The sequence below is a fragment of the Plectropomus leopardus genome, chromosome 2 (assembly GCF_008729295.1).
Source record: "Plectropomus leopardus isolate mb chromosome 2, YSFRI_Pleo_2.0, whole genome shotgun sequence".
Lineage (NCBI taxonomy): Eukaryota > Metazoa > Chordata > Actinopteri > Perciformes > Serranidae > Plectropomus > Plectropomus leopardus.
In genome coordinates, this window is record NC_056464.1 from 11,493,648 (window position 1) to 11,519,418 (window position 25,771).

Here is a 25,771-nt window from a genome sequence, read left to right on the forward strand (position 1 = left end):
CTCAGAGCTGAATTTCACCCCCAGATTGAAGGTAAAGTTGGCGTGATGTCTGTTTGGCTCAGTTTGTATAAGTACACCAAAGACAAATCGAGGATCCAAGAGATTTTAGATAGATAGAGTCCACTCAGTCTCTGAGAAATCACAGCAGCAGCACAGTCTCGCACCAGCATTGTTGAATTGGTGATGTTTCGTGGGAGACATGGTCAATTTATGCTAAGAAAAAACTATTCATTTATATTCACTCTTACGTTTGACTAAAGGACAAAACATATTTACACTGTCACAAAATCGGTCTCTCTCCGAATAGCGACATTTCCCAGTGGGTTTTTTTTTTTTAATTTCACTTGCATTATATTCATTTATAAATACTGAAGAGGCATATGCAAATTATTGAGATGCATGTGCTTTTCTTCACCAAACTTCCTTGTGGAAATCACAAACTGTTTTCCGTTCAATTTAGGTCATTTCATTGACAACGTAAAAGCGAAAAATTAAAGATGAGGTGCACGTTTTCTGGTAAAAATATAATAATACCAATACAAGTAATACTAATACTATTAATAACCACACACACACACACGCACACATTTCTTAAGTCAATAAAAAAACACTTCAAGCCAGTTGAAGGATTCTGGTAAAACATTTTATATTCTCAGTAAAATCAGAACCACTTTTCCCTGTGTAGTTTGCTCTGCAGAGCGCCCTCTAGTGGAAGAGTAGAGGAGGCCTGAGCAGCTCTTTGGAGTGTTGGCTGGGTGAAAGAACAACAGTCAAACTGTGGCTGATCAGGAAAAGGCACAACTCTGGCAGACAGAGACCAACACAGAGTCAGTGATACCACGCCATGGCGACCACAACTCCTTGGCTCAGAGTTTATGTGAAGTCTGTCGTCTTCCAGTCTCCATGGAAACCAAAGTCAGGGAGGAAGGAGGCACGGCGAAAACGTCCACCTCCTTCAGTCTGACCAGAACCTCTGGTAAATCTTACATTCATAAAATGAGCAATTTGAGTTCAATCAAATCAAATCATCAAGTTTCTGTCTGGCTCCAAAATTCAAAGTTAAAATAGAGAGAAAAATAAAAACCCAATCATATAAAAATGGCATCATAAATGTACATAATATCTTCATCTCTCTAAAGTCAGTTGAAATCTTTAAGTCTACAAACGGAACGCCACTGCTTCCCCAATTAAACATTGTGGCTTGTGTGCCTTTACAGCGTGCTTACCGAAAATGGCTCTGACAAGAAAGGGTAGTTTTGGAATAAAATTGAAATAGAAACTAAAACAACAAATACAAATAAAACACATTTAAGTGGCTTAGTGGTATACAACATCTGAAATAAATCTTATTCCATAATTCTTCCATGTACAAAGTCAAAACAATAATATAGTTTCCAGTGCTTTGGGAGATAAAATAAACAACAAACTATAATAAAGAAAACAAAACACATCTTTTAATCAAAAAAAAAAAAAATCAAAGGTTTTTTTTTCTACCTTCATCAGTACTGATCGTGAGCTATATCAAATCAAAGCCAAGCCCAGGGTCTACCACAGCAGAGATACAACTCAGGTCCGCCTCAGCTGTCCCCAACCATCACAGTGACATCTGTAGTGAGCGGGATCACAGATTCTCTTTAGTTTGAAGCAGCACACCTGAGTTTTACCTCTGCAGCGGGCAGCTTCACTCGACCCGTTGGGGGAGAGACTGAAGCGCAGGAGACTTGTTAACATGCTGATTTGAAAACAGCCTCAAGGCTGCACTGTATGTATGTGAGCACTATAATGCATGTGTGTGTCTGTGTGCTAGGTGGGCATCTGCATGTTTAATCCATGCCTGTTTGTGAACCGAGTGAGAGCGTGAATGCATGCAAGTGTGTGCTGAAGCTGTGCTTTAACAGTGAAAATTACACTACCTCCGCTGTCAGATAAGACAAACTACCACTTTCTCTCTCCAGTTTTAAACCCTGTCACTGTATCTTTCCTTCACCTAGGCCTCTCATGCAAGCCGAGCCCGACAAAGTCAGTTAATGAGAGAAAAATGAAACGTTTATCTCCTGCAACAACAAAAGTACAGATGGCGAAGAAGCAAAATCTAAAGCATTTACAGGCATAATTGAAGATGATATTAAATCTAAACCCTGTTCGTGATCTCTAACCTATAAAAACATGCCTTTAAGGCGCAGCAGCTGCAAAAATGAAAAGGCACATTGATAGGGGTTATGAGACGGACATAGCTCAGGTTAACATCTGCTACTGCTTAAAAATGATCCGGCTGGTGTATCCTGTTACAGTACCTGAGTATTTTGACACCTCACAGTTTTGGACGACAAGCTGTATTTTGAAGACACACGAGGTCATGACGGTGTCAGGTGTTAAAGGGGTAGAAATTGGGGGACAGCAGTGTGCATTTGTGAGAAGACAACAATAACAGCGAGAAAACGGGTGGATGAAATAACTTAAAGGGGCTTTGCTTAAAGCTGGATTATCTGCCTCCTCCAGTGAGTTTTAAAAATGTTTCCTAAAATGCGGACACTTAAAGAGCACGCCTCAGCTCTTTGTCAAACACCACACAGCTGGTGCTAGAGGAAAACGCCAACACCGGAATAACAGATTGAGGGAGAGAACAATGTGACTGGACTGCATCCCCTTTAAGATAAATTATGCATGCAGGACCATGACGCTATTTCCATTTTATTCACTATCGTTCATTCAATCATTTATGGTTACTAAAAGAGGTTGATGTAAGGAGAAAATAACTTGTCCTCTATCAAGTGAGACAATGCGCTCGGTTGTCCTTGTATCTGATAACTTCAATCTAATTAACTGCTGGTTTTGTCGCCTTGTTCAATTATGATTCAGGGCCACCTTTATGGAAACAAGGCCAAGTGCGCTATATAACTCCTGACCCGGCGGTGTTGGTTCACCTCTTGCAAATGCTCTGTTGGGCAAAGTTTCAAACTGCTCAATTTATCTCATATGCACTTGTGTGTGCTTGCAACCTATACCGAATATTTTCAACTGTGTGAGGGCTGTGTACCTTCTTTTGCTAGTGCCATTACAGGGAGATAATTGTACCACAAATGAGTGTCAACGGTGTATGTTCGAGATGTGTGATGTGTATAGAGAGTATCTGTGTGTGCCGGCTGATTCCTTTATGTTGTGTGTGCTGTAAATGTGTTGTGTTGTGCAGATGTACTGTCACTTTTTATTTTTATATTTTTACTGCAACCTCTCTGAAACCTCTTTGTGCTGCTTGTGCATGCATTTGTGTGAGTGTGTGTGTGTGTGTGTGTGTGTGCACACGTGTCTACAGTATGTCTCCATCCTCTATGCTGAAGCTGGATCTGCGGCTCGAGTCGACGGAGGCTTCAGGCGACATCGCGGAGAGCAGAGGGTCTCCTCCCATAGGGGACAAGGGCTCGTCCATCATCAGGAAGCCCAGCTCGCCTCTCCTCCCCTGCATGTCCAGCCCGCCCAGGTCGCCTAGCCCCGACATGCCGTCTGAGAAGCCGGGTATCCCATCACACAAGTCCAGCGACTGGTTAAAGTCAAAGGGCTGGGAGCTGCCTACAGCTGGGAACTGGATGGGTGGCTGCTGCTGCTGCAGGTGTTGTGGGAGCGGTGGCAGCTGCCTGTGCTGTTGCTGAACCTGGCTCTGGGGGTGGAGGTGGGACTGCGGGAGGAAGTGGTGTTGCTGGACCTGGGGATGAGGCTGGTTTTGGGGTAGGTGCTGGGGCTGGTGATGGGCTTGTGCTTGGTGGGAGAGGTTCTCCTCTGGGCTGGTCTCTTGTTTTATGTAAGAAGCCATCAGGTCAGCTGAGTTCAGGGCAGAGGGGGAGTTGCTGCTGGGCAGGCCATGTAGACGAGCCTGCATCTCCAGCTCCTGTAGACAATGGACAGAAGGCAACATAGTCAGTTTACCGTTTTTACCGTGACGATTACGTTAACTAACAGTGTGACTAATTATGTTCCTTAGCTGCCTTTTTTTCCATGACTAAGTCGAGACGGCATCAGCGTCATTAAACTGTGACTATTTCAATATTAAATATCATTGACAAGAACAGAGAAGAATAAAAATGTATTTAAAAAGTTAAACTTTGGGGCGCCACAGCTGCCGTGGGTTTGATTCTGACCTCAGCACTCTGCTGCATTTCATGAGCTCTCTCTCCCACTTTTACACTTTCCTATCTCCAATTAAGGCAAAAGCCAAATAATATTTAAAATTATCTTGAACGAAGAATAAAAATAGTAAACCTTTACTAGTATCTGTATTTACGTTTGTTGACAAAAAAGGAGACCAAATATTTTATACTGGTCATGAATATGTGTGTTAATTAAGTAATCAGTTGTGCAGTTGGAGTGTCTGTGTGTGTGTATGTCTTGACAGAATAGTGTATCTAAATACAAACTAATACCATCTCAGACCTTAGTTGTAGGTACAGACTACTTGTTTTCATATTTGGCAGTCTTGAACACATTCACAGGTCAGTCATAAGAGGGCTTCAACAACTTGGGATGCCCAAAAATAGGACTAAACTTCTAGCAAAGTGCTGCACCATCTCTGCTATCATTGGCAGCCGCCATATATGGTGGAGAAGGCTGCTGCTTACATCCCTGACAACGAAGTACTATGTTTTCCGTTCTGAAACCCTGCATCACCTGTGTTTTGCAAATATATTCTATTGCACCTTTAATATTTGTGTCATTGTACCAGATATTTTTATGTGGACATGTATAAATTGTTAAACTGTAGCTGAGAAAGTAATCATGTAATCCTTGTTTTTTAACTGATGATTATAACATAAAATCATGTGACATCATTTGACTTAAATCGCAAAACTATTGGTTTCTTAGGGGGACAGGATTGACTGAAATGTTCAAAATAATGAAAAAAAATGTCAACAGTTTTCATTGACTAAAATTTAAACAGCTACAGTTTCTTTGACGAAGATGAGAGTAAAATGTCCAAACTAGTAAACAAAATTTAATATAAAGAAAAAAACACAATGGTGCTTTTTTTGTAAAAGCTGACAAATGTAACACTACTCTCAATTTATTTGCTGTGGTTGTGTTTCAGTGTGTGTGTGTGTGTGTGTGTGTGTGTGTGTGTGTGTGTGTGTGTGTGTGTGTGTGTGTGTGTGTTACCTGGATGCGTAGCATCAGTTGTTTGTTGGTCAGCTCCATCCTTTTAAAGTTGTTTTCCACCTCTCTGGACCGATGAGCATCCTTCTGCATGCGTTTGATGTACTCTACAGACGCCCGCAGTATGGTGCCTTTGTTCCAGCGTACATCACTATATGCAGTAAAGAATACACAGGCCATTTCCACAGGTAAATAACTGGCAGTAACATATTCCATTCAAATGTTTGTATCTACACTGCAACAGAAGAATTATGAAAGCAACTCACAGGTCATTGGTTTTAGGGATCATGGTGCCCAGCTCTTTGATACGATCATTGATGTTGAATCTCCTTCTCCTCTCAACTATTAAAGAGGAAAGAAGAGACAAAAGGGAGACAGAGGAAAACACATGATGAGGATAATATATCAGATAAATCAAAGGCATGAAGAGAGGAACAAAAAAAGAGCCTGTCTTTGGAGATTCAAAAGTCAGTTCTGAAGTAAGGCTGTATAACATCCAAACAAACTGTGAGCATGACACAGGGTTGGGATTGTAGTGGTTAGTATAGATCAGTGAATACTTGATATATACGGTAAAGGACAAAGAGGGACAAACGTTTGGGCGCGCACGCACACACAGTCACAGGCAATTACACTTTAGTGCCAGGACAGCAGAAATTACCAGGTTAACCATCCACCCACTAGTTGCACTATGTCAGCTAAATCAGCACAAGGCTACATAACACTGTTTTTGCAAGAGACGGATTATGGTGTCTGTGTCTGTGTGTGTGTGTGAGAGAGTCTGTGTGTGTGTGTGTGTGTGTGTGTGTGTGTGTGTGTGTGTGTGTGTGTGTGTGTGTGTGTGTGTGTGTGTGTGTGTGTTGCAAGTGAGAAAGTAGGAAAAGACATACATCATTTGGTTAAAGAGCCTGTTGAGCGAAAGACTTACTCAGATTGTGGTTGTCTTTCTTCTGCCTCTCCTTAGCCAGGGCACGGGCTTCTGTGTCTTTGCAAAAACAAAAGGTGATTAACTAATGGCTGAGACTGAGCCATCTGTTACAAGACAGAAACAGTTTATAAAAGGTGTCAATAAATGCCACAGCATAAATAACAGGACGAGGCACCGTGGGAAGCAAATGCATTCTCTCAGTGACTGTGACTCAGTGTCTTTTATAGTAACAATAGTTGGACCAAGTTTGGATAATTTGTAAAGTTTCCAAGCCATTGTGACTACACAAAGTGCGGAACTTTTGACTTTCGCACCTGACAGTTCTCGTTTGATGGTCAAGTTGGCGGGACAGGAGTTACTGGTCATAGCAATGGCTGGGCCTTTCATCCCCGGACCTGTATACACATCCAGGTGACTGCTAGACAGCGGGAGCTGGGGACACACAGCAAGACATGCACACGAAATAATTACAACATTATTCATTTGCCAAATATCACTTTGTTATGTGAGCTGTGCAGAATGAAGGTAGAGTGCAAAAGCATTTATGTATAACTTTATTCAGTGCTTTGTTGCCCATGAACAGACTGGTTGTGAATGAAACCCTTCAAAATCACTGTTATTCATCGAGGTGACCATGATGAAAAAGGACATGAAATGAGCTTTATCTGTGTTTAACTATGATATGAGAGGAGTGAATGTTAAAATTAATTAGACTTTTTGAAAAGCAATTTAACCAGAAAATACACTAATCTAAATAATTTCTTTCTGTTCCTCAAACTACAGCTCCATACACCTTGGTAAGTATCTTTATATAGTCAGTGTCCTTGTTTAGTGTGCTGTAAAGAACAGATAGCAGGAGATAATGCGATAATATCACACCTTACCAAGCCTGCGAAACACACAGCAATGATTGACTATCATCCTATCAACCTTATCTTTCTTTATGGCTTGTTTCTCTCGGCTCCTGAACTCACACGAGTACTTTCCTCGTTTGCACTTTAGACGTTGCGCAAAAGCTGCCATTTACTTTTGTATGGACCCCTAAAGAGATGTGATTTCCTTTTAATTGTACTGTATAGTTTGAGTGAGATTGGACTTTTTATGCCTCGTTACAAAAGCAGATCGCACTCCCTGAAGCGAGGGCAAATGTGACAGCGCTAATGAGGCCCGAGAGATAAAGAACTTAAAGGAAAAGATACCTTATCTGCAGGCTACTGTTTGAGCTGTGAGATCAAACATATTCACACGCATAAACACACACACACGCACACATCTGCAGGTTCACCTCTGTATGTTAATTATATGCTCTGTTAGAAGTCTTAGATAGGGAGAAGGAAATTATACTGTCATGGTTTACACCTTTGCAAAAAGTAATCGTTTTTTGAGCTGTTTAGATGTGGAAAATCACATTACAACTAGATCACAAATAGACATTAAATTAACTAGTTGAATTTCATCGCATATGACGACATACTAAAGCAGGAAAAAACCTGACATATTAACTGCTTTCAACTGTGAGTTTTAAAAACAAAAACTGTGTGTCAATATAAGTGGAAAAAATCCTTATAAAATCAGATCATAACGCCCCACCCTGTTACAGAGCGGTATAAATTAATCAGTTAGTTTAAAATAATCAGCAATTAATTTGATAATCAAGTATTTTCTTTTAGATAAAAAAGTCAAAACTGTTTGATTCCCACTTCTGTGACAATAAAACAAATATTTTGAGTAATGGACAAAGGATTGAGGACATGATCATGGGCTTTGGGAAATGCTGTTCAACATGTTTTATCATTTTTGGACATTTTATAGACCAAAAAACTCATCAATTAATCAATAAAATAACCATATTCATCAACATGAAATAATCATTAGTTGCAGCCGTATCTTGTTATGGATACTTAATGTTTTCTGTTGATGATAGAAAAACACACAGTTTCAGATAAACTTTTATTCCCAGCCTCCTCCACGGCCAGGCGGCCTACCTCTCACAAAGCCCCACTCCAATGAGAACCCAATCTAACTCAACTGAACAAGCAAGCGTGACCGGGACTGAGAATGGCTCAGTGTAACCATCCATACACACTCGCACACATTTAAGACTCAAACTGTTCACTTGTGCCTGGTATTCACTGGTGTTCCCGGCTTTTACTCAACTTTGAGATTCCAAGAATTCCATGGAGTTTGCCGCTTTAATCCCCATCAGGATTAGCAGGTGAGTTTTGCTCACTGGTCTGTCAGTTGGGAATAAGTCTCCGAGTTTTGTTGCCAGTGTGTATTAATACAAAACACACACAACAATGATAATATGTTGTAAAATGCAGCATTGATTACCTCTCTTTCTCTCTCAGTTACTTTATTGTGTTGGCTTTACTCACACTGATCATCCTCAGGGCTGATCAATTGCCTAATCCAATCAATCAGAGTAAAATATGCACACATACAAACACATGCATGCCAGCACAGTCACATTGATTAAACACATCAACCACAGAGGACATATTATCAGATAAAGCCACAGGAGGCAGTTGGGATATCAATCTGTCTCTCTCTCTCTCTCTCTCTCTCTCTCTCTCTCTCTCTCTCTCACACACACACACACACACACACACACACACAGTTGTGAGTCAGACAGACGACCACACAATGAGATAAGTCTGTACTTGTTTACCTGGCTAACATAACTTCTACAATTAAATGATGCTCAATATCAACTAAAATGTGCAAGAATTCTGATTCCAGTGCTGCAGAACCCCCATCATGTGCACAAACAAAAAAAAAAAAAAAAATCTAAAACCTCACCCACCCCACCACCCGTGTTGTGGCTCATTTTATAATCAGGGACTCAAGGCTGGGAGTTAGAGCATCCTGTGCTTCACTTAGAGCGAAACTCCTACAACACTAACCAAAGTCATGTTTAACTGTCAAACAACAGCGCTTCAGTGTCTTACCAGCTGAATCTGTTCTCCTTCAATAACTTCCACAATGGCATACGTCTTATTCATCTCCTTCATCCTCTACTCCTTCCCTCACTAAGACAGATGTCTTTCTTCCTCTCTTTCTGGCACTGCCGCCCTGTCCTGGGAGACTGACCTCGCCGGCACCGATTCCTGTCTTTCTTCTACCTCCGCTCCCCACCAAACAGGAGTGAACTTTCCCCTAACTGGACTTTCAGCCTGTTTTCCCTTGCACAAATTGCCCTCATCCCCCTATCCCTCCTCCCCTCTTTTCCACCCCCTTCTCCTTCACCACCTCCCTCTCTCTCCGAATATCTTGTAAACAAGTTGAACTCTAACTGCTGGCAGTTTAATTGTTAATTTTCTGAGTTCGTTCCCTGAGACATAAAGCACTGTACAGTCCTCGTCTGGCATGTCTTCCCTGCAGCTTCTAACTATGTTCAGCACGGTTTAAGGATGGAATGTCCTTAACTCAATTATACACTTTTGCATGGATGTAAATTCGTGCTTATGGGTCAAAAAAAAAATATCAGGACATTCAGTAACAGATTCACAGCAGCATTAGAGCAAAATTACAATGGTTGCCTTGCAACGCTTCGTCACACTGATTGCAGTTTAAGAATTAACAACTGCATGAACACCATCACATCCCTAATAACACCGACATCTAAGAACATCAACAATAATTGACAGGAGTGACAAAAACAGAGAAAGACTGAACAGATGCAGGGTCAGCTCTTCAGAAGCTACTGAAAAGCCAACAACTGACTGGACATTTCCAACTCCAACTGTGACTAAGTAATTTTGTCTATTTCTAAAACTTACAATATTCTGTCTCTTAAAGGTTCAGCGGGTAACTTAAAAAATATATCTTTTGTCATATTGTCTCTTTATCCTTACAGTAGTACATGAGGTAGATCATTTGTGGAAAATTCCTGTTCCTCTGGCTTCTCCCAGTGCTCGTAATGGCATTAGAAAGAATCAACCACTCCTTCATGAAAATAACCAATCAACCAATCTGAAAACAACCAATCAGAGGGAGTCTCTAACATTTCTCCACTGAGGACCTTTGCAAACGCAATAGCTGAGAAACCAGCAGTTTAAAAAATGCCCATTCCTCCTGAGCCAACAACAACATACACGGCAAACACAAGTAAACAAAAGATGTAAAGCACGCTTGCTTTTCATTGTCGATCTACTTCTGAGCAGTGGTTAACACTGCATTGGAGACTTCACCTGGCTCTTATTAGTAGTTTTTCTTCAGGCGTTGTTTTTTGCAAAAGGCAGAAGGACCACTAGGATGAGCACAAGGAACCTTTTACAAAAGTTACATACTGAACCATTAAAACAAGAAACATTGCCTGTTACTTGGTCAGTTTTAGCATTTTTACTAACTTTTTTTTTATATAAATAGTTTTTTAACATAATGAAAATAAAGTAAAGTAAAATACAGTCCACGACTCCAGTCAAGATTGAATAGTTAAAACGTCTCATGCTATTCAAACACTATTTTATAAATATTTTCCTCACTTCTTTGTGTTTTTTGAAGAAATTTGCATGTTGCCTTTGTTGTAAGGAAAAGATAAGTTGACACAAAGTATCTGTGTCAAGTAAGACAATCAAAAACCTTTCCTGAAAGGACTTCACAATTCAATCATATGATATACTCTATCCTTAGACCCTGGGTTCAAATAAGGAAAATACTGTAAAAATCCCCCCCAACAAAAACCCTAAAACTTTCCTGACACATGTAGGAAATATTTGGTAATGATCTAACCTGGAATAAGTACATCAGTCATATAAAATATAAAAATTGAGGATTACTGAAATGACACCTCGTTGGTGGGTTGGTTCTACTTACTGTGTTTGGCATCTGGATGGGGTCAATATATGCCTGAATATCGTCGTAATTGGACTGCATACTGATGATGTCATCAATGACCTCATCCATCTGGAGAAAAAAAAGGGTGTTCCTTGTGTGACTATGGCAAGCTAAAAGACCTCTCATGTCTGACTTAGACAGAAAAACTGAGACTAATCCACATTTCTGTGTTTAGCAAAAAAAAAAAAAAAAACACAGAAAAGACAGCTGGTATGCAGGCCTCCAGGTGAACTCGCCTGCAGGTGCATGTCTCACTCAAGAGAAAACTTGAGATAACTTCTATGTCACTGAGGGTAAGTGGTAAGACTATGCTAGGGTAAAAGAAGAGGGGTCAAGAGTTGGAGAAGGAGGAGGAGGAGAGCTGGTCAAAGTCTGTCAGGTCAAGGGCCTTACTTTCTGCTGCTCTTCTGTAACTTGTTAAGCTGTAATTACTGTTGCAAGGCCATAATGGAGCATTTAAACTCCAATGATAGACAGTTTCAGTTACTGCCAGTTAGCCAACACATTCATCCACATGCCAACTGTACGCAAGACACATTGACACCAATGCACTTACAAATGCTGCTGCAACTTACCAAAGACCAATTAAATCATTATGTACTTTCATAAAATGTGGAGATAATGTCACTTCGGGGGCAATATTCAATCCTCATAATTTTATATAGTGTGATTAAGTCATATTTTTGGCATATTTGTTCAATCTGGTTGTTGTAAACTGTACTTTATAACATGACCTGGAATTAATGTTTATCATGCCACTGTCTGCCCACGCTCCTGGGCATCTACCTCTGTCTCGTGGCTGGAGCCGATGTTGAGCATGGCCATGGGGCTGTTTGGGGCGCTGTTTCCAGACATGATCTGCTCGGTGCGCAAGTGTGGGGAGTGGAGGGGTGGGGGGGCAGACGCTGAGCCCCCTGTAGGTCCCATGTTTGTGGGAGGAGAGGGCTGCACCGGCCCTGCTACTGCGTGGACCGTCTACGGACAGAGAGAAGGTGATGGCGGTGTTAATGACTTAGTACTGGCGTAGATAGATGTACTGCAATACTGTTGTTAGACAAAACAGACAAAAACAGAGAGGGGCCATGTTTACAGTTCATGGAAGGCATCTAATGGAACACAGACAGGCATTACAGACAAGAGTAAAGGCATCCAGAAAGGTACCTGTTTGGTGGCATAGGTGGTGGACAGGTATTCTTTCACCTGTTGCCTCCGAGACTGACGGATGTGGTAGTCTGTAGGATTCTCAAGGTGGGTCTGTACCTGTATTAGGGATGAACAGTAAAAGGATTATCAACTCTTAGTTGATAACTTTGCACACTGATCCAATTCACTGTTGATCCTGTTAATGACTCATTTTTGACTCAATTTTTCTGAAAACACAAGATTTATAGTCAGTTAGTAATTTAGTATTGTTCAAGGACACAGTCTGTGATCCAAATATGAACACTCGGGTTGAAAGGTACTGTTACTCCAACACTGACTGACAACCCATTAAATACGTACGTAAAAACGTATTCTTTAACAATAACATAGAATTAATGCAGTCAAAAATGACCATATTGGCGTTTATTGTTTATGTAAAAACAAATGCTCAAAAAATGCTTGAAAAACTGCTAGTTTAATCATTACAACTTGCCCCTTGGGTAAAAGATGCACTTGGAATAGCTTTAAAGGATGCAAGCTGTAAGTAAAATCATTTTAATTGGATTTTATTTGTACAAAAAGCTCTGTCCAATAACCTAGAGCACTTTTTTATTCTGAGATATGCTTGAGTGAGAGTGAGAGAAGGTTGTGTAACCCGTTGCAGTTTTGGAGAAAAGGTAAAAGTTATTTAAAGGACAAGTGTGTAGGATTTAGTGGCATTTAGTGATGAGGTTGCAGAATGCAACCAACTTAAACTTCTCTCTCAACTTAAACTTCCCAAGTGTGTAGGAGAGCTACGGTGGTTTGTCTGTTCTGGGCTACAGTAGAAACATGGCAAACTCCATGGAGGATGACCCACTCTGTATGTAGATATAAAAAGCTCATTATAAGGAAACAAAAACACAACAATTCCTAGTTTCAGGTGATTATAAACTTATGAAAACATAGTTATGCATATCACATACTGCCAATATATCCCTCTAAATGGCAATGTTTTATTATGAACATAAAATTAAATTTCCAGTAAAGAAAATAACAAAAATATGAGTTTATACCAATTATAGTTTTTCGAAAAAAAAGAAAATTGAAATTGAAAATTTGAATCTGCAAAAAAAAAAATGCAACTGCTGCATCTTTAAGTTTAAGCTAACAAAACATCATTATGTGACTGTATTGATATTTTCACAGCAAATATTTGAACATTTTTCCTATTTTGTAACAGCCCAAGCACCACATGAAAACCAAAACAAAACAAAGGAACACTGATACCATTCCCTTCAATACTCAGCATCAGGATTACGCTTTAATTAATGCATACCTGTTTAGTGTGTTACATAAGCTCAACATGGTTTCCCACTAACATTTAAACACACAACACTGAGTACATGCTTCAGATGTACACCTCATTATACCCAAAACACCGTGATGGCACGAGGACATGGGAGCATTAAGTCAGTAGTAAAGCCTACAGGGGTAAAGCCACTAAATCCTCTGGTGTGGCTACATAAAGCAGTGGGCTGGCCTCATTCCTTCACATCAAAGAGTAAAGCTCAGTAGACGGCAGGCCTGCTCCCCATTACTACAGAGAGAGTCTCAACCTCTCAGCCCTCCAAACCCCCCTCTGTTTTATAACCAACAGCCAGATTATATCAAACGAACCAGAAACTTTTCAATAAATACATATTTTTGCACCTTAATGCTGCTTTGTGTGTGTTTTTGCAGCAAATAACACACTGGATAAATAAACATAATTGGCTGTCAGCCTTAAAAGTGTTTTATGAGCCAGAGAAGCAACTATTCAGTCGCAACTATTTGCACCAGAGCTGTCAGCACAGATGAAGTCCAAAGAAACACAGCAGCTCTGACAGACTCTGTGAGACTGATGGACAGACAGCTCACCTTATCTACAGAATGAATAGAAAGACACTGACAACTCTAAACACTGAGATTTCAAAAGCTCCATCCCACACACACAAGCATGCACCCAGAGTAAACTGTCAATACAGCAAATTGTTCCATACAGTAACTGGTGTATACAAACTATAGATTTACAGTTTAAAATACCATAAAGCCACACGTACATAATGGAGTATTGCGCAAACCCCATACACACACAAACACACGCCATCAAAGATAAGGACACACACAAGCATCTTTGGAATCGGGCAAAATGTCACTTCAGCTTTATCAGTCCCTGTCTGACTCAGGCTATCTACATTGCTCCTGTCTGTCCTATCGCACAACATGTCAAACCTCTCTTATCTGCCCGTCCTCCTCCCCCCTCTGTCTCCCTACCTGTTTGCTGCTCCACCGCATTTTTCTCTCTGTCTGCCTTGTTTCAAGTCTGTCCCTGATTTTCCCCTGTGTGGCAGTGCTACTGTGTGAGGCTACGATGCCAAGTGAAGTCCTGACTACCGCCACTGTGCCCTGCTGCTGCCCTGCTGCTGCCCCGCTGCTGCCCGCTTTCCTGCTCTGCAACATGTGAGTGGATTAACAGAGGTGCCACACCCCCCTTTCTTTTTGGGACCCCCCTTAACCAACATCTTTTCCCTCTTACACCAATCCCCTCGATAAGATCTGTTTAGCGCTTTGTCTTTGTAGTTTGTTGCCTTTCAACCGGAAATGAGATTTTACTACACTTATTATTTCATTACCACAGGCTGAACAGTGGTCCAGTTTGAGAAAAAGACAGTATGTAGAGAGACGGAGCGGATTCTGTGTTCAATGACCAATGAGTCAAACAACAAAACCCAGTTTAAAGATGACCTCTGCACAATTTTCCTAAAAAAGCAATGTATAGATATATACAGACGTTCTCTCAATCATCACTTCTGATCCACCAGAAGTGTGTGGTGGTGTATTCTTGGGACGTTTATGGGCATGTACCTCCACAGTGCTCAGGTGAGGTTGGGGCTTTATATAAAGGTAGCCACCAAATGCCAGGCCGTAACTGGCAGGCATTCAAGAGTAACACAACACCGAAAAATGCAAATGCAGTAAGGAAAAACAACAAACAAGGTTGAAACTGAGTTTGGCTGTTACTTTTGGTTTTTGCTGGCGAGCGTGCACATAAACAGTAACTGACAATTCTGCATAATACACCTTTGTTTTTTAGTTCCTGTCAAAATACTTTCATGATTAAAAGCACTGACTACATTAACACACTATCCTGAAACAATAATTCACTAATAAATGAAATAAATAATTAGTATATACACATAAAAATGAATTATTTCAGAAATTCAAAGTCATTTATTGGTAAAAATGCCAAACATTTGAATGTTTGTTTTCTTTTTTTTTTTACACAATGAGCTTTGATAAATTGCTCACAGTTCTGAAACAGAAAATATTCTAATATACTCAAAACTTTTCCCTGGCTGCTCTCAGTGTCATCTGTAACATCTTTTACTATTCATTGTCTATTGAGAAGCTCCAGACTTTATACTTCATGACATCACAAATTAGATTCTTATCACTCTTGTTTTTGGACTTAGGAGAGAGTTATTTCATGTATACTAATAATTTTTGACTGTTTTCGACCATAGGAATAATGTGTATACATTTTGAAAATGAGGGTAGTTACCCTGTAATTAATGATGAAAACAATCATTTGTTGCAGCCCTACTGACCTTAAGAACCTCGACGGGGACCTGCATGCTTTGGTAATGCTGTGGGGTGCTGATGGCCGGGGTGGGTGCAGGTGGCCCAGCCATGCGATGCTGCATGTATTGCAGGGCTGCATTCTGCTGCTGATGCTGCTGGATCTGCTGCCTCTCACGCTGCTCCTCTTGCTGCAGCTGGTCTCGCATTAGCTGGACACACACACACACACACACACGAACACACACACACACAAGAATGCACATTAAAGCATTGTGACCTATAAACTGATGAGTGATGCTGCTTTTGGCTTTTCTCTGCTCCTCCCTTTGTTTAGAGTGGACACGAAGAGCTGTTCGGAGAGCACAGCTGGTGACTCACCCATCTATTAAATCACCCTGTATGAAAAGTATGTACAGTAAATGTATTCAAATATGCTAAGGCCGAATAGCACGGCCAAATTTATCAGTGGTTGCTGCACGTAAACGCCCTTCAAATAAATGGCACAACCACAAAGCTTTGACATTGACCAGAATATCTTCTTCTCCGGTGTCAAAGATTGTATGCACTGCATATAGGATGGTGGAAATTGGCTGACTTGTACCTGCATCCGCAGCCCGATGCGTGAGGCCATTGCTGGGGGGCGAGGGGGCAGGGGAGGGCGAGCCGACGTCAATGCACCGCAGTCCAGCCCGAGAGGTAGAGGAAGCTGTGGAGGGAAAAGGAAGGGAGAAAAAAGTGAGGAAGGCGGGGGAAAAACAGGGTGAAAACGAAGGTATCAAAGGTCTGCTGTGGTTCCTAAACAGGACGAGTTTCTGACAAGAGTAGATGCTGTGTCAATACATCAACTGACATACTGTCTTTGTAGAGGAGCTGGATTCAGTGTGTAACTGTTAATGAGTGAGGAGAGATGTGAGAGATGAAGGGGAAGCGTGCAATGTTGTGGTACACTTTTTTATGTTAACTGAGCCGTTGCTTTGTGGTTGGGTGCTCTTTACATTGTTCTCTTTACATTATCTTATGTGTCAGTTTTGCCTGTTTGTTTAACAGTGAAAATGATCCTCAACTGTCATTCAAGCATCCTCTTCCTTTTTTAAAGATTATCACAAAAGATAACCTAAGTTAACTATCACACTACCATGTCCTTTCAAGCTAGACTAAATACACCCTGGACCTATCGTTGTCTTAAAGTGATTCTCATTTAACTCCGGGTGAGACAGCAAACAAACACATTCTCAAAGCTGTTTCCAAAATCTCTCAACTGCTCTCTTTACAGCAACCTGTAAACTCTGGGACCTTGCACTTTTCCACTGGTGCCACTCCACTGGTATGCATGAAACCTTTATGTTTGACGCTAGACCACCTGATCAATCACCTGTCTGCCACTGACATGTACTCCATGTTCCTACTGAATCAAAGGCACCCAGTCAACTTTTAACAATCTCTCCAAAGACAGGTTGTCAGATCCCTTATCCTGTTTACCTTTGCCACTACATATGCCTGTAAGAATTTCGTTTTTGTTTCTATGAGGCCAAAAATAACTCCCTATAGAATAAATCAGTCTGTTTAAAGGATGTACAGCATACTCATGTGATGTCTGTTTTGTCTGTCAATGAAAAAGTCTTTTCGTGTCTGAATGTCACTATTGTTTGCAATGTTTCAGCACATTATTCAGCAACAAACTTGTTTTTATTCACCAAAATAAGCCAAGCATCTAGAATGTATTGTCTTTAAAAGCAATTTAGAACGCTGTCTATATAAAATACAGTGTACTTTTTTTTGTACAACAATACCAAATCAAAGATTACATATACAGCTTGTTACTTTGTCAGTGTGAGTTATATTTAAAGGGTAACTGGTATTTTTCATCCTGGACCATGTTTTACCATGTTTCTGCATCTAAGCAACTCCTCCTAATAAAGACAATTGAAAATTGCTCCACAACGAGCAGTGTTGAAACAGGCTGTGATGTAATCCCTAAGGGCAACTGAGCACTTTCAATTTACATCCACTGAAAGCCACTGACGGGCTCAGATTATTCTGATAACATTATAGAAGGATTCGTAGAGGGATAGGCCTCTTTGTCAGTGTAAGATCTTTTTTGCTAACCAGAAACCCCTAAAAAGTCACTACTGTCAAACTCACCAGACTCTTAAATAGACATTAAATAGACGGAAATGTTTTAATCATAAAGCACACTTGAAAACTCAAAAAAGCCATCTGTGTGCATCTCTCCACTTTTCCAAAAATAACCAACTCTGGTTTGGTGAAAATAAACCCTTAAATCACTGGGTTAGATGTTAAAACATGCTAACTCTATACATGCTTAAATTACAGTTTATTTAAATAAAAACTGGTGTGTTGGGCAATGGTGAGTTGGGGCAATCTCTGGTTAAATAACAAGAGTTCCTCTTCAGCAAAAACACTGACCTTTTTAGGGATCCTGTCCATAAGATGTCAGAAACTTAAAATAACAATCTGAGCCTGTCAGTGGAAAAAAACAAACACTTGTACCTGATGTAAATTGACGGAGCTCAATAGCATGGATTACATTGTAGAGCTGTCCAATAAAGCTTGCTACTGAGCTTTATTGGTCAAGGATTTTTCAATACTGGACCAATTTCAAACATTGTTGTTCCCATTAGTCACTTAGACACAAAAACATGAGAAAGTGATGTCCAAGTTGAAAAATATGAAGTTACTGTTTCAGATCTATTCCAGAAATCATTCAACTTAGTTTCCATTGGTCATAAATAAATCACAGCAACAGAGATACAAGATGCGATTTAATTATAACAAAGTACACCAGATAGTATGCAAAGCAAAACAAAGCACATCTCCAGGATAACGTCTCTACACTCTGTAAGTCTGAAGTTTCATATTTATTCTGATGTTTGCAAGAAAGTATTGGGACGAAGATAAGTGAACAGGAACACTCTCAGCCTCCCCACAACTCTGTTCCTCCAAAGAAAGGGTGAATTGTGAGGTACTTCCTTGAAAATGGTGTAGAGGTCATGTGGGAGTCATATGGCCTTGTTGTTTTTGGGTGATCATGTGAGCAGGGACGATGGGGAACACCTAGAACACCCCCTTGGCTTCTCTCTCACACATACACACTCACAAACATGAATACATGCACACACTCATTGGGGAGTCCCAAGACTGATAGTTCCCCTTCTGCAATGACTTGTGTTCATCCCCTAAATGACTAAGCTCGTCTGGACTCACAAAGTTGTAAGAGAGGTATTTCTACTGTATTTTAATGTCTCTGCTGATGGCAGTGTGTTGTGAGACAACTAGATACAGACAAGCAGCAACAAGGACATCTGGGTCTCAGCAACCAATCAGAATCCGATTCCTCCAGTCTCTCATCAGAAACACTGTCTGTATATGGTCATAAAGAGAGAAAGACACAGAGAGAAAGACAGACAGAGAGAGAAAAGCTCATTGTGCGTGAGGTACAATAAGAAGGGCAGCTCCTATTGAGGACTGAAGCCGCCTGTTGTCCGAAGTGTACATTTCAGCACCCGAGGGGGCACACACTGCCCGCTTTGTGCCCATTGGATGGCCCACATGAAAAACACACACCCATGCAGAGTTGCACATTGAAACACAAACATTCCAATACAAACATGACCAGAACTTGGACCTGAGTACCGAACGGCTCTCCACCAGCAGCTACCCAATGTCAAAAAAAGCTAAAATACTCTATAAACAAAAAGTTCTTAAGTAGAGACACACAAATCACTGCACAGGTTTTCTGCGGCTTTAAAGAGATGCCCCTGTTGAGCAGTTGTCTCTTTCAAGGTGCTTACTTACACTGACAAACAAACAAAGTGTGTTCGCACATATACACACAGCATTGGAATGCTACTCAGTTTACTAATAGATTGTGCCAAATGGGGTGATTACATCTCCAAACTCAATCGGCAAGGTAGGAATCCCAGCCAGAGGAGGACATGCACTGTGTTGAGGGTCAAAAGATAGACCTGTATGAAGTACAGACTGCAAAGCTCCTTGAGGCAAATTTGTGATTTTGACAAAAACACAAATTTTATACTCATAAATAAAAATAAGACTGACTTCCACCAAAGAGTCATATTATGTTCCACCATATGGCGCAATAACTTACTTCCTGTAGCTTTATGCATGCCGAACCTACAGCCATAAAGTGCTATTACTGTGCATGCTATTTCAACTGTCCTGCACTGTAGGTTTTCAGCTTAAAGGGGACCTACTATGCTTCTCCTTCTTTTTTGTCTTATATATAATTATGCCATGACTGACGCTCATATTAAACATGGCCAGAATTTCAAATAGTGATATAAAGATAAATGTAAAAAAGATCAAAAGCTTCTTCAGATTGCTCTGATTACTCTTTCCAATTTTAATTTTCTACTTTTGAGACAGATGACATCAGTTTGTGATGGATTTCTTAATATGTTACTCCATTCCAGACAGGCTACTAAAAGTGTTTATAATAATACATAGCCTACACTGCTACATGTAGCTAGATGCTAACAACAGGGAAACCAGTAATGTTGGTTGCCGATATTGTAAATGTCCTTGTGATTTTGGTTTATATTCCTGCTGGAACTTGTCCGGTTGTTCAGATTTTGCTTTAGAAGCTATAATTGTTAATTTTTCATGGTAGAAAGTGGCATTGTAGTCTGTTATAGTCATGCCACTGACTGCACTGACAGTGCAGAAACACTGAGAGTGCAGTGACCAATCCAAGCAGTCTGGGCTATTTCGGTAGGGGGCCTTAAAAAGACAGGTGCTGAAATGTGATCTCAGACAGAAGTTGAAAACAGGTGCTACAGCAGTATGAGGGAAATAAAGTGTTTTTTGAACATTTAAGCATGTAAACATGTTCTAGTAGAAACCCAAAATAAAAGTAAGAACCACAAAATTTGCATAATAGGTCCTCTTTAAGGTGGGATGCAGATGTTTTAATGCTTCTTCATCTTATCCAAAGCTACTACTCTGCAATACAGTTGCGACAGGGCTGCTGTTGTTATTTGCTGTTTGTAGGGGAATGCGCCAGCAGTATGTGGCACTGGCACAGTCTGGCTCTCAGATGAAGATTTAAATCTTTCATGTATGAGTAGGAAGTTTGTATGCAAATAAATATAACAGTAAATTCACTGAGCAATATTCATTTCAAACTGCTATTTGAAATCCCCCAGCTGCGCAAACTGCTTACAAACTGACACACGTGTAATTAAATGTTCACGTAAGATTACCTAACTTTCCAACGTATGTGAAGCTATACGCAGCTATATGTGTATCATATAGCCTCAAAGTGTGACTAAGCCATGACCCATAATCCATCTTTTAACACATGCATAAACACACTGATAGATATCACTTCCTGATATCATATGGTGACACACTGCTACCGAGCAGCATGAGCTCCCACATGGGCCTTCCCATTGCCTGGCATCCACTGGGATAAGCAGGCAGCTGTGACGCAGTAAGAGCACACAGCGGCCATTGTGCGTCCAACGCTGTGATGTCACAGGCCCTTAACTTCAAACACTGACAGCCAGTGGGAGGATGTAGAGCGAAGAAGCCCAGGTCAGAGGTCAACTCTGGATTGTGCCACAGATTAGTCACAAACATACATGCCAACAATTAGCACACAACTGAAAACACTGAACACATTAAACATGCTGTGCACAGCTTCAGTTCTTTCCTATGCATACATATGCATGCAAAGTGTAATGCATACACATTCATAGACACAAACACACAAGTACACACACACTTGGGGGCAGTGTGGGGCCATGGCACCTGTGCTGGGAGACATGGTGTAAATTTGTGGAGTGTGTATTTTTAGAACTGACTGTGCTATGCCAAGAAAGGCTTTTTCAACAGCCAACACTGAGCAGTTGAATGTGGGATGTGGACACACACACATACACTCAGGTGCGCTCTGACAACAAAGCATGTGTGCATTCACACGTATGCAGCCACAGCTGCTTCACACATTTCAAATTTTATTTCTGTTGAGTAAAAGTATAAAGAAATTCCTCAAAGTCAGCTTGTACATCTCTTAAATATGTCTGTTAGAAACACATTAAAAAATATTATTCAGGAACTAACGTCAGTATAACCGATGATAATCACTTTTGTTGCTTAGTACCAGGTTATCAAACCCTTAGTCAAACTTCCCGTTAATATTACAAAGGTTTTAAATGTGACACTGCACTGTGCACTTCACCAGCCTTTCCATCACCACACATGCGCATTCACACAAACACACACACACCCTTTTCGCATTAAGCTATCTGTCTGCCTACTCTAATGACTAAAATAACCCCCTCTGCTCTCTGTTCTCCTTTTCAGGAACACCCTGTTCCCCTGAGCCATGGTGTGTTTTTTGTTTTGTGTATGTGCGTGTGTGTGTCTCCACATGCATCTGTGCATGTGTTTTTGTGGTGAAGTTTGGGGAGGGGGGGGTGTGTGCACATGAAGGATAAGTAAGCACATGTACTACCACTCTATAGTGTCTGTCAGCTTTTGAGCAGAGTCTTTCAGAACGTGTAAACAGACCTAAAGTATCAATATTCCTAAACCACCACCACACACACTTAAAGGGTAAGGTTGGTAGGATTATGTGACATGGCTGGCATGGCAAGCATGGGGTCCTTACCCCTTCCTCTTTAGTCTCACACACACACAAACAGCTGTATCCCTTAGCGACAGAACACACCGAACTATTCGGACATGCAGACGGACAGACTGGCAGATGGATGAACAGTTGGCTCATTTTCAAACACTTAGGAGTGGTATTCTGTTGCGGCTTGAGATATAAAAATATTCCTGTTACCACCTCACATCTGTACTAATTACAACACATACTAGGGATTTAGTTACAGCATACAGGTGTTGTGTACGCATGATGAGGTCACTAGGCTCTCATTTCTATTTAAATCAGGATTGCCTGCTGTGTTAATCCAGAGTAGCTCCACAGTCACTGAATGCAAAGATGTGTATATATAATACAGAATTGAATTTGTGCACAGAGACAGACACATATAGACACCTGCAGTTACCTGTTTGAGAAGAAAAAGAGTTCACAAAGGGGGAATACACTCTGCGTATGCTGCTGACTACATGTCTGGATGCTGGAGCAAGTGGATGGCAATCTGCAGGGGGGAAGTCACAGGGCAGGAAGAGATGACAAATTGATGGAGGTGTGAAATGAGAAAGATATAAACAAAAACAGACATAAACAAAGAAAAGAAACAAGAAAGCAAAATATGGCTGGTTACACAACTGCAAAATGGACAGACTGAATGAAAAACTGTAACATAAACTATGACTGTGACTGGAGTGTGGAAGGAGGCAGTGGAGTGTTCAATAAGGGGGAAGCAGCAGGTGTGCAACACATACTGAGCTTCAGAGATGAGCAGAATTTCCACGGCGGAAGCGATGGAAGCAACAGACCATGGTAAGTAGTGAGTATAAATACACACTACATGGTGTGAAGAGAGGATATTTTCAATTGATTTAAGGCTTCATCATGTAATTCTGTTGCAGGGGACATCTTTGATTCACTTGATTAGTTCATTTTTGTCGTACAGCAAATTGTTGGAGCATCCATTTTGCAGCCATTATGGTGTCAAATTTGCTATGAGAGGTTTTGGCTCTCTCCTATCTGGTTTCTAGCCATTTTAACCTGTCCATTTTTCAAATGAGTAGAGTTTGAGTAGAGTTTCTATAAGACAAAGATTAACTGATGTGTGTGCTCACGTAAAACATTCAAAACGCTGCTTCCTCTTCCTTTTGTTATACGTTTTAAGTTGAGGGTGGGATGCATAGAATAGTGAATAGAAGGTTGTGTGTAATTACAGGCCTAAAGTGCCCACAGCATATAATTTCTGCTCAGTAACCAACTTTCTGAAGGTCATCTGCATGAATCACCACAACTCACTGACATTGTGTGTGAATCACAATGCCTGTCACCTTGTAAACACAGTCTATTAATAGCTGACCAAGAGAGACCCTTGTCCAGGGTGAGTCTGTCAACTCAGTCCTGCCTCGCTCAGGTCACTCGGCTTCACAGATCACAGAGAAGAGAGGGATGTGAAAGTAGCAAAAACAATAGCTTATTGGTGTAGACGCACATTTGGACATGTCTGATCAAATTACAGCACGATAAAAATGCAGGAAAAACAATAGACCAGCACCATCAATTATAACCGCAATGCATCACTTCCCCTTTCCTTCCATCAGTTTTCACAACTCCTGCTTTAAGTCAGTGGTGAAGCAACTTCCTTTGCAGGAAACCCAGGGAAAGAACTAAAGATGTTTGACATGCCACAGACAAATCTTTGCTTTCAGTGTTGTGATATTGAAATTAAAGAGGTAAACCGAAGGAAATGTTGATCAGTCCTAAGTCAGTGAGGCTATGCTCAGTGCAGGACATGTGGTACGCACACAAGTCACATATAGAATATGTAGTAACAGAAACGAAGCACATGGGCGTCAACACAGAGCATCGGATATACTTTAAGTCACCGTGTTGTGGTGCAGGTGTAGTGCTTGTAAGTTAAGCTTTAGGATAGCAGCACTCCAATCACAAACACATTCCTCAACACTTAGTTAGCATCAGAGAACTGTTGTATTTCATGTCATAACTTTTATAATCTCCCCACCAGACTGCTACACAATCAGTATTATCACTGACATTCTGCCTCAACTTAGCAGCATATAACAAACAATGGTTACATTGCTTGAACAATACAGTGATGAGTGGAGGTGCGTAGATCCTATATCTGACCAAAATTCAATATGTAAATCAGTTAACTGTCAACGGCAACTCAACCAATGTTGTCTGTTGCTGCTGCGCATCTATTCAACATTAAAAGAATTTGTTCAGTTTCATTTCTGATTTGACAGCATATCAGTCTGATGGAAGTCAGATTGACTGCACCGTATCTTACAGCCAGGCAGTGAGAAATACTAATAGCATGTGTATAAACTGGCGACCTGTCCAGGGTGTACCCCGCCTTCTGCCCGATGACACCTGGGATTGGCTCCAGCCCCCGCGACCCTTACGAGGACAAGCAGTTACAGAAAATGACCGACTGACATAAACTTTGATCCTTACCAGCAACTCTTCAGCTATCCCAAAGACAACATACTGTATCCAGGAGAGATCTGCTCCTCCACGTGTTAATGCACACACTCCCTGACAGAGACAGACACTTGTTTGCTGGCTGGGCCTGACCAACTAGTGCATTCATATGCCGGTTGACTGGTTGTCAGCACTCCTCCCTCCTCCTGCCGAGCTACAATAAGCCAAGTGACAGTCACTATTAGTCACCTTCCTCCCTCTCTCTAATCACAGCTCAGCTTCCTATTCCTTCTCCTCCTTCTCCTTCTCCTCCTCCCACTCTCCTCCTCTTCCCCTAAATTGGCCTGAATGCCGTAGTCTGGGGAAACAACAACGAGAGCCCTGTGTCTGGTTAACTCATCTCCCTCTCTCGTTCTCCCCTTTCTCACTCTAATGTGGAACTCCTCCTTCAGTCCAGCCTCCTGCCTAAAGCTGTGCGCAGCATTTGCATACAGTAACACCTACACATGTGCGTGCATAAACACCACTACACCCTGGAAGCAATTCCTTATTTTGACTGCCAGGTCATTGTGTATGTGTTTTTCTGAATTTTAGGGCAGTGAATCAGCATTATTTACTTCTTCAGCTGTACTCCTACACACTGTTACCCTACCCTACACACACATACACACACCTGCATGCTTAGATGGCAAAATGACTAAACAGATAAGTCTATACACAATTCTGAGGATATTGTCTTTGTCAAAGATAAACTGTTTCCGTTCACACATTTATGCCTTATCATAATAGAAAGAAACGTTCCATAGAAATACATATGTTATCATTTACCGAAAGTTATGGTCATTGTATTGTAAAGGGATTATTCACTGGGTGTAGGAATAATAAAGAATGCTCCTGGAAATAAAAACAGGTGAAGCGACCACAGAGCACTGAATCCCAGCAGATAGCTTGTAACTGACGCAAAAGAATCTTAATAGTTTTTTTAGGTTTAGTTTTTTAGGAATAGTTTTTTTTATTGTGACATGACGGAG

General features: G+C 40.9%; 1 protein-coding gene across 1 annotated transcript; it reads right to left on the minus strand.

The window, feature by feature from the left end:
* Positions 1-621: 621 nt before the first annotated feature.
* On the minus strand, positions 622-25,123 carry tfeb (transcription factor EB). Its single transcript, XM_042500919.1, is given in 12 exon segments — positions 622-3,883; positions 5,146-5,293; positions 5,409-5,484; positions 6,071-6,127; positions 6,385-6,502; positions 10,889-10,978; positions 11,696-11,884; positions 12,071-12,169; positions 15,682-15,864; positions 16,257-16,361; positions 24,774-24,839; positions 24,841-25,123. Coding segments are annotated over 12 exon segments (1,776 nt in total). The 5' UTR covers positions 24,910-25,123; the 3' UTR covers positions 622-3,307.
* Between the last annotated feature and the right edge of the window lie 648 nt (positions 25,124-25,771).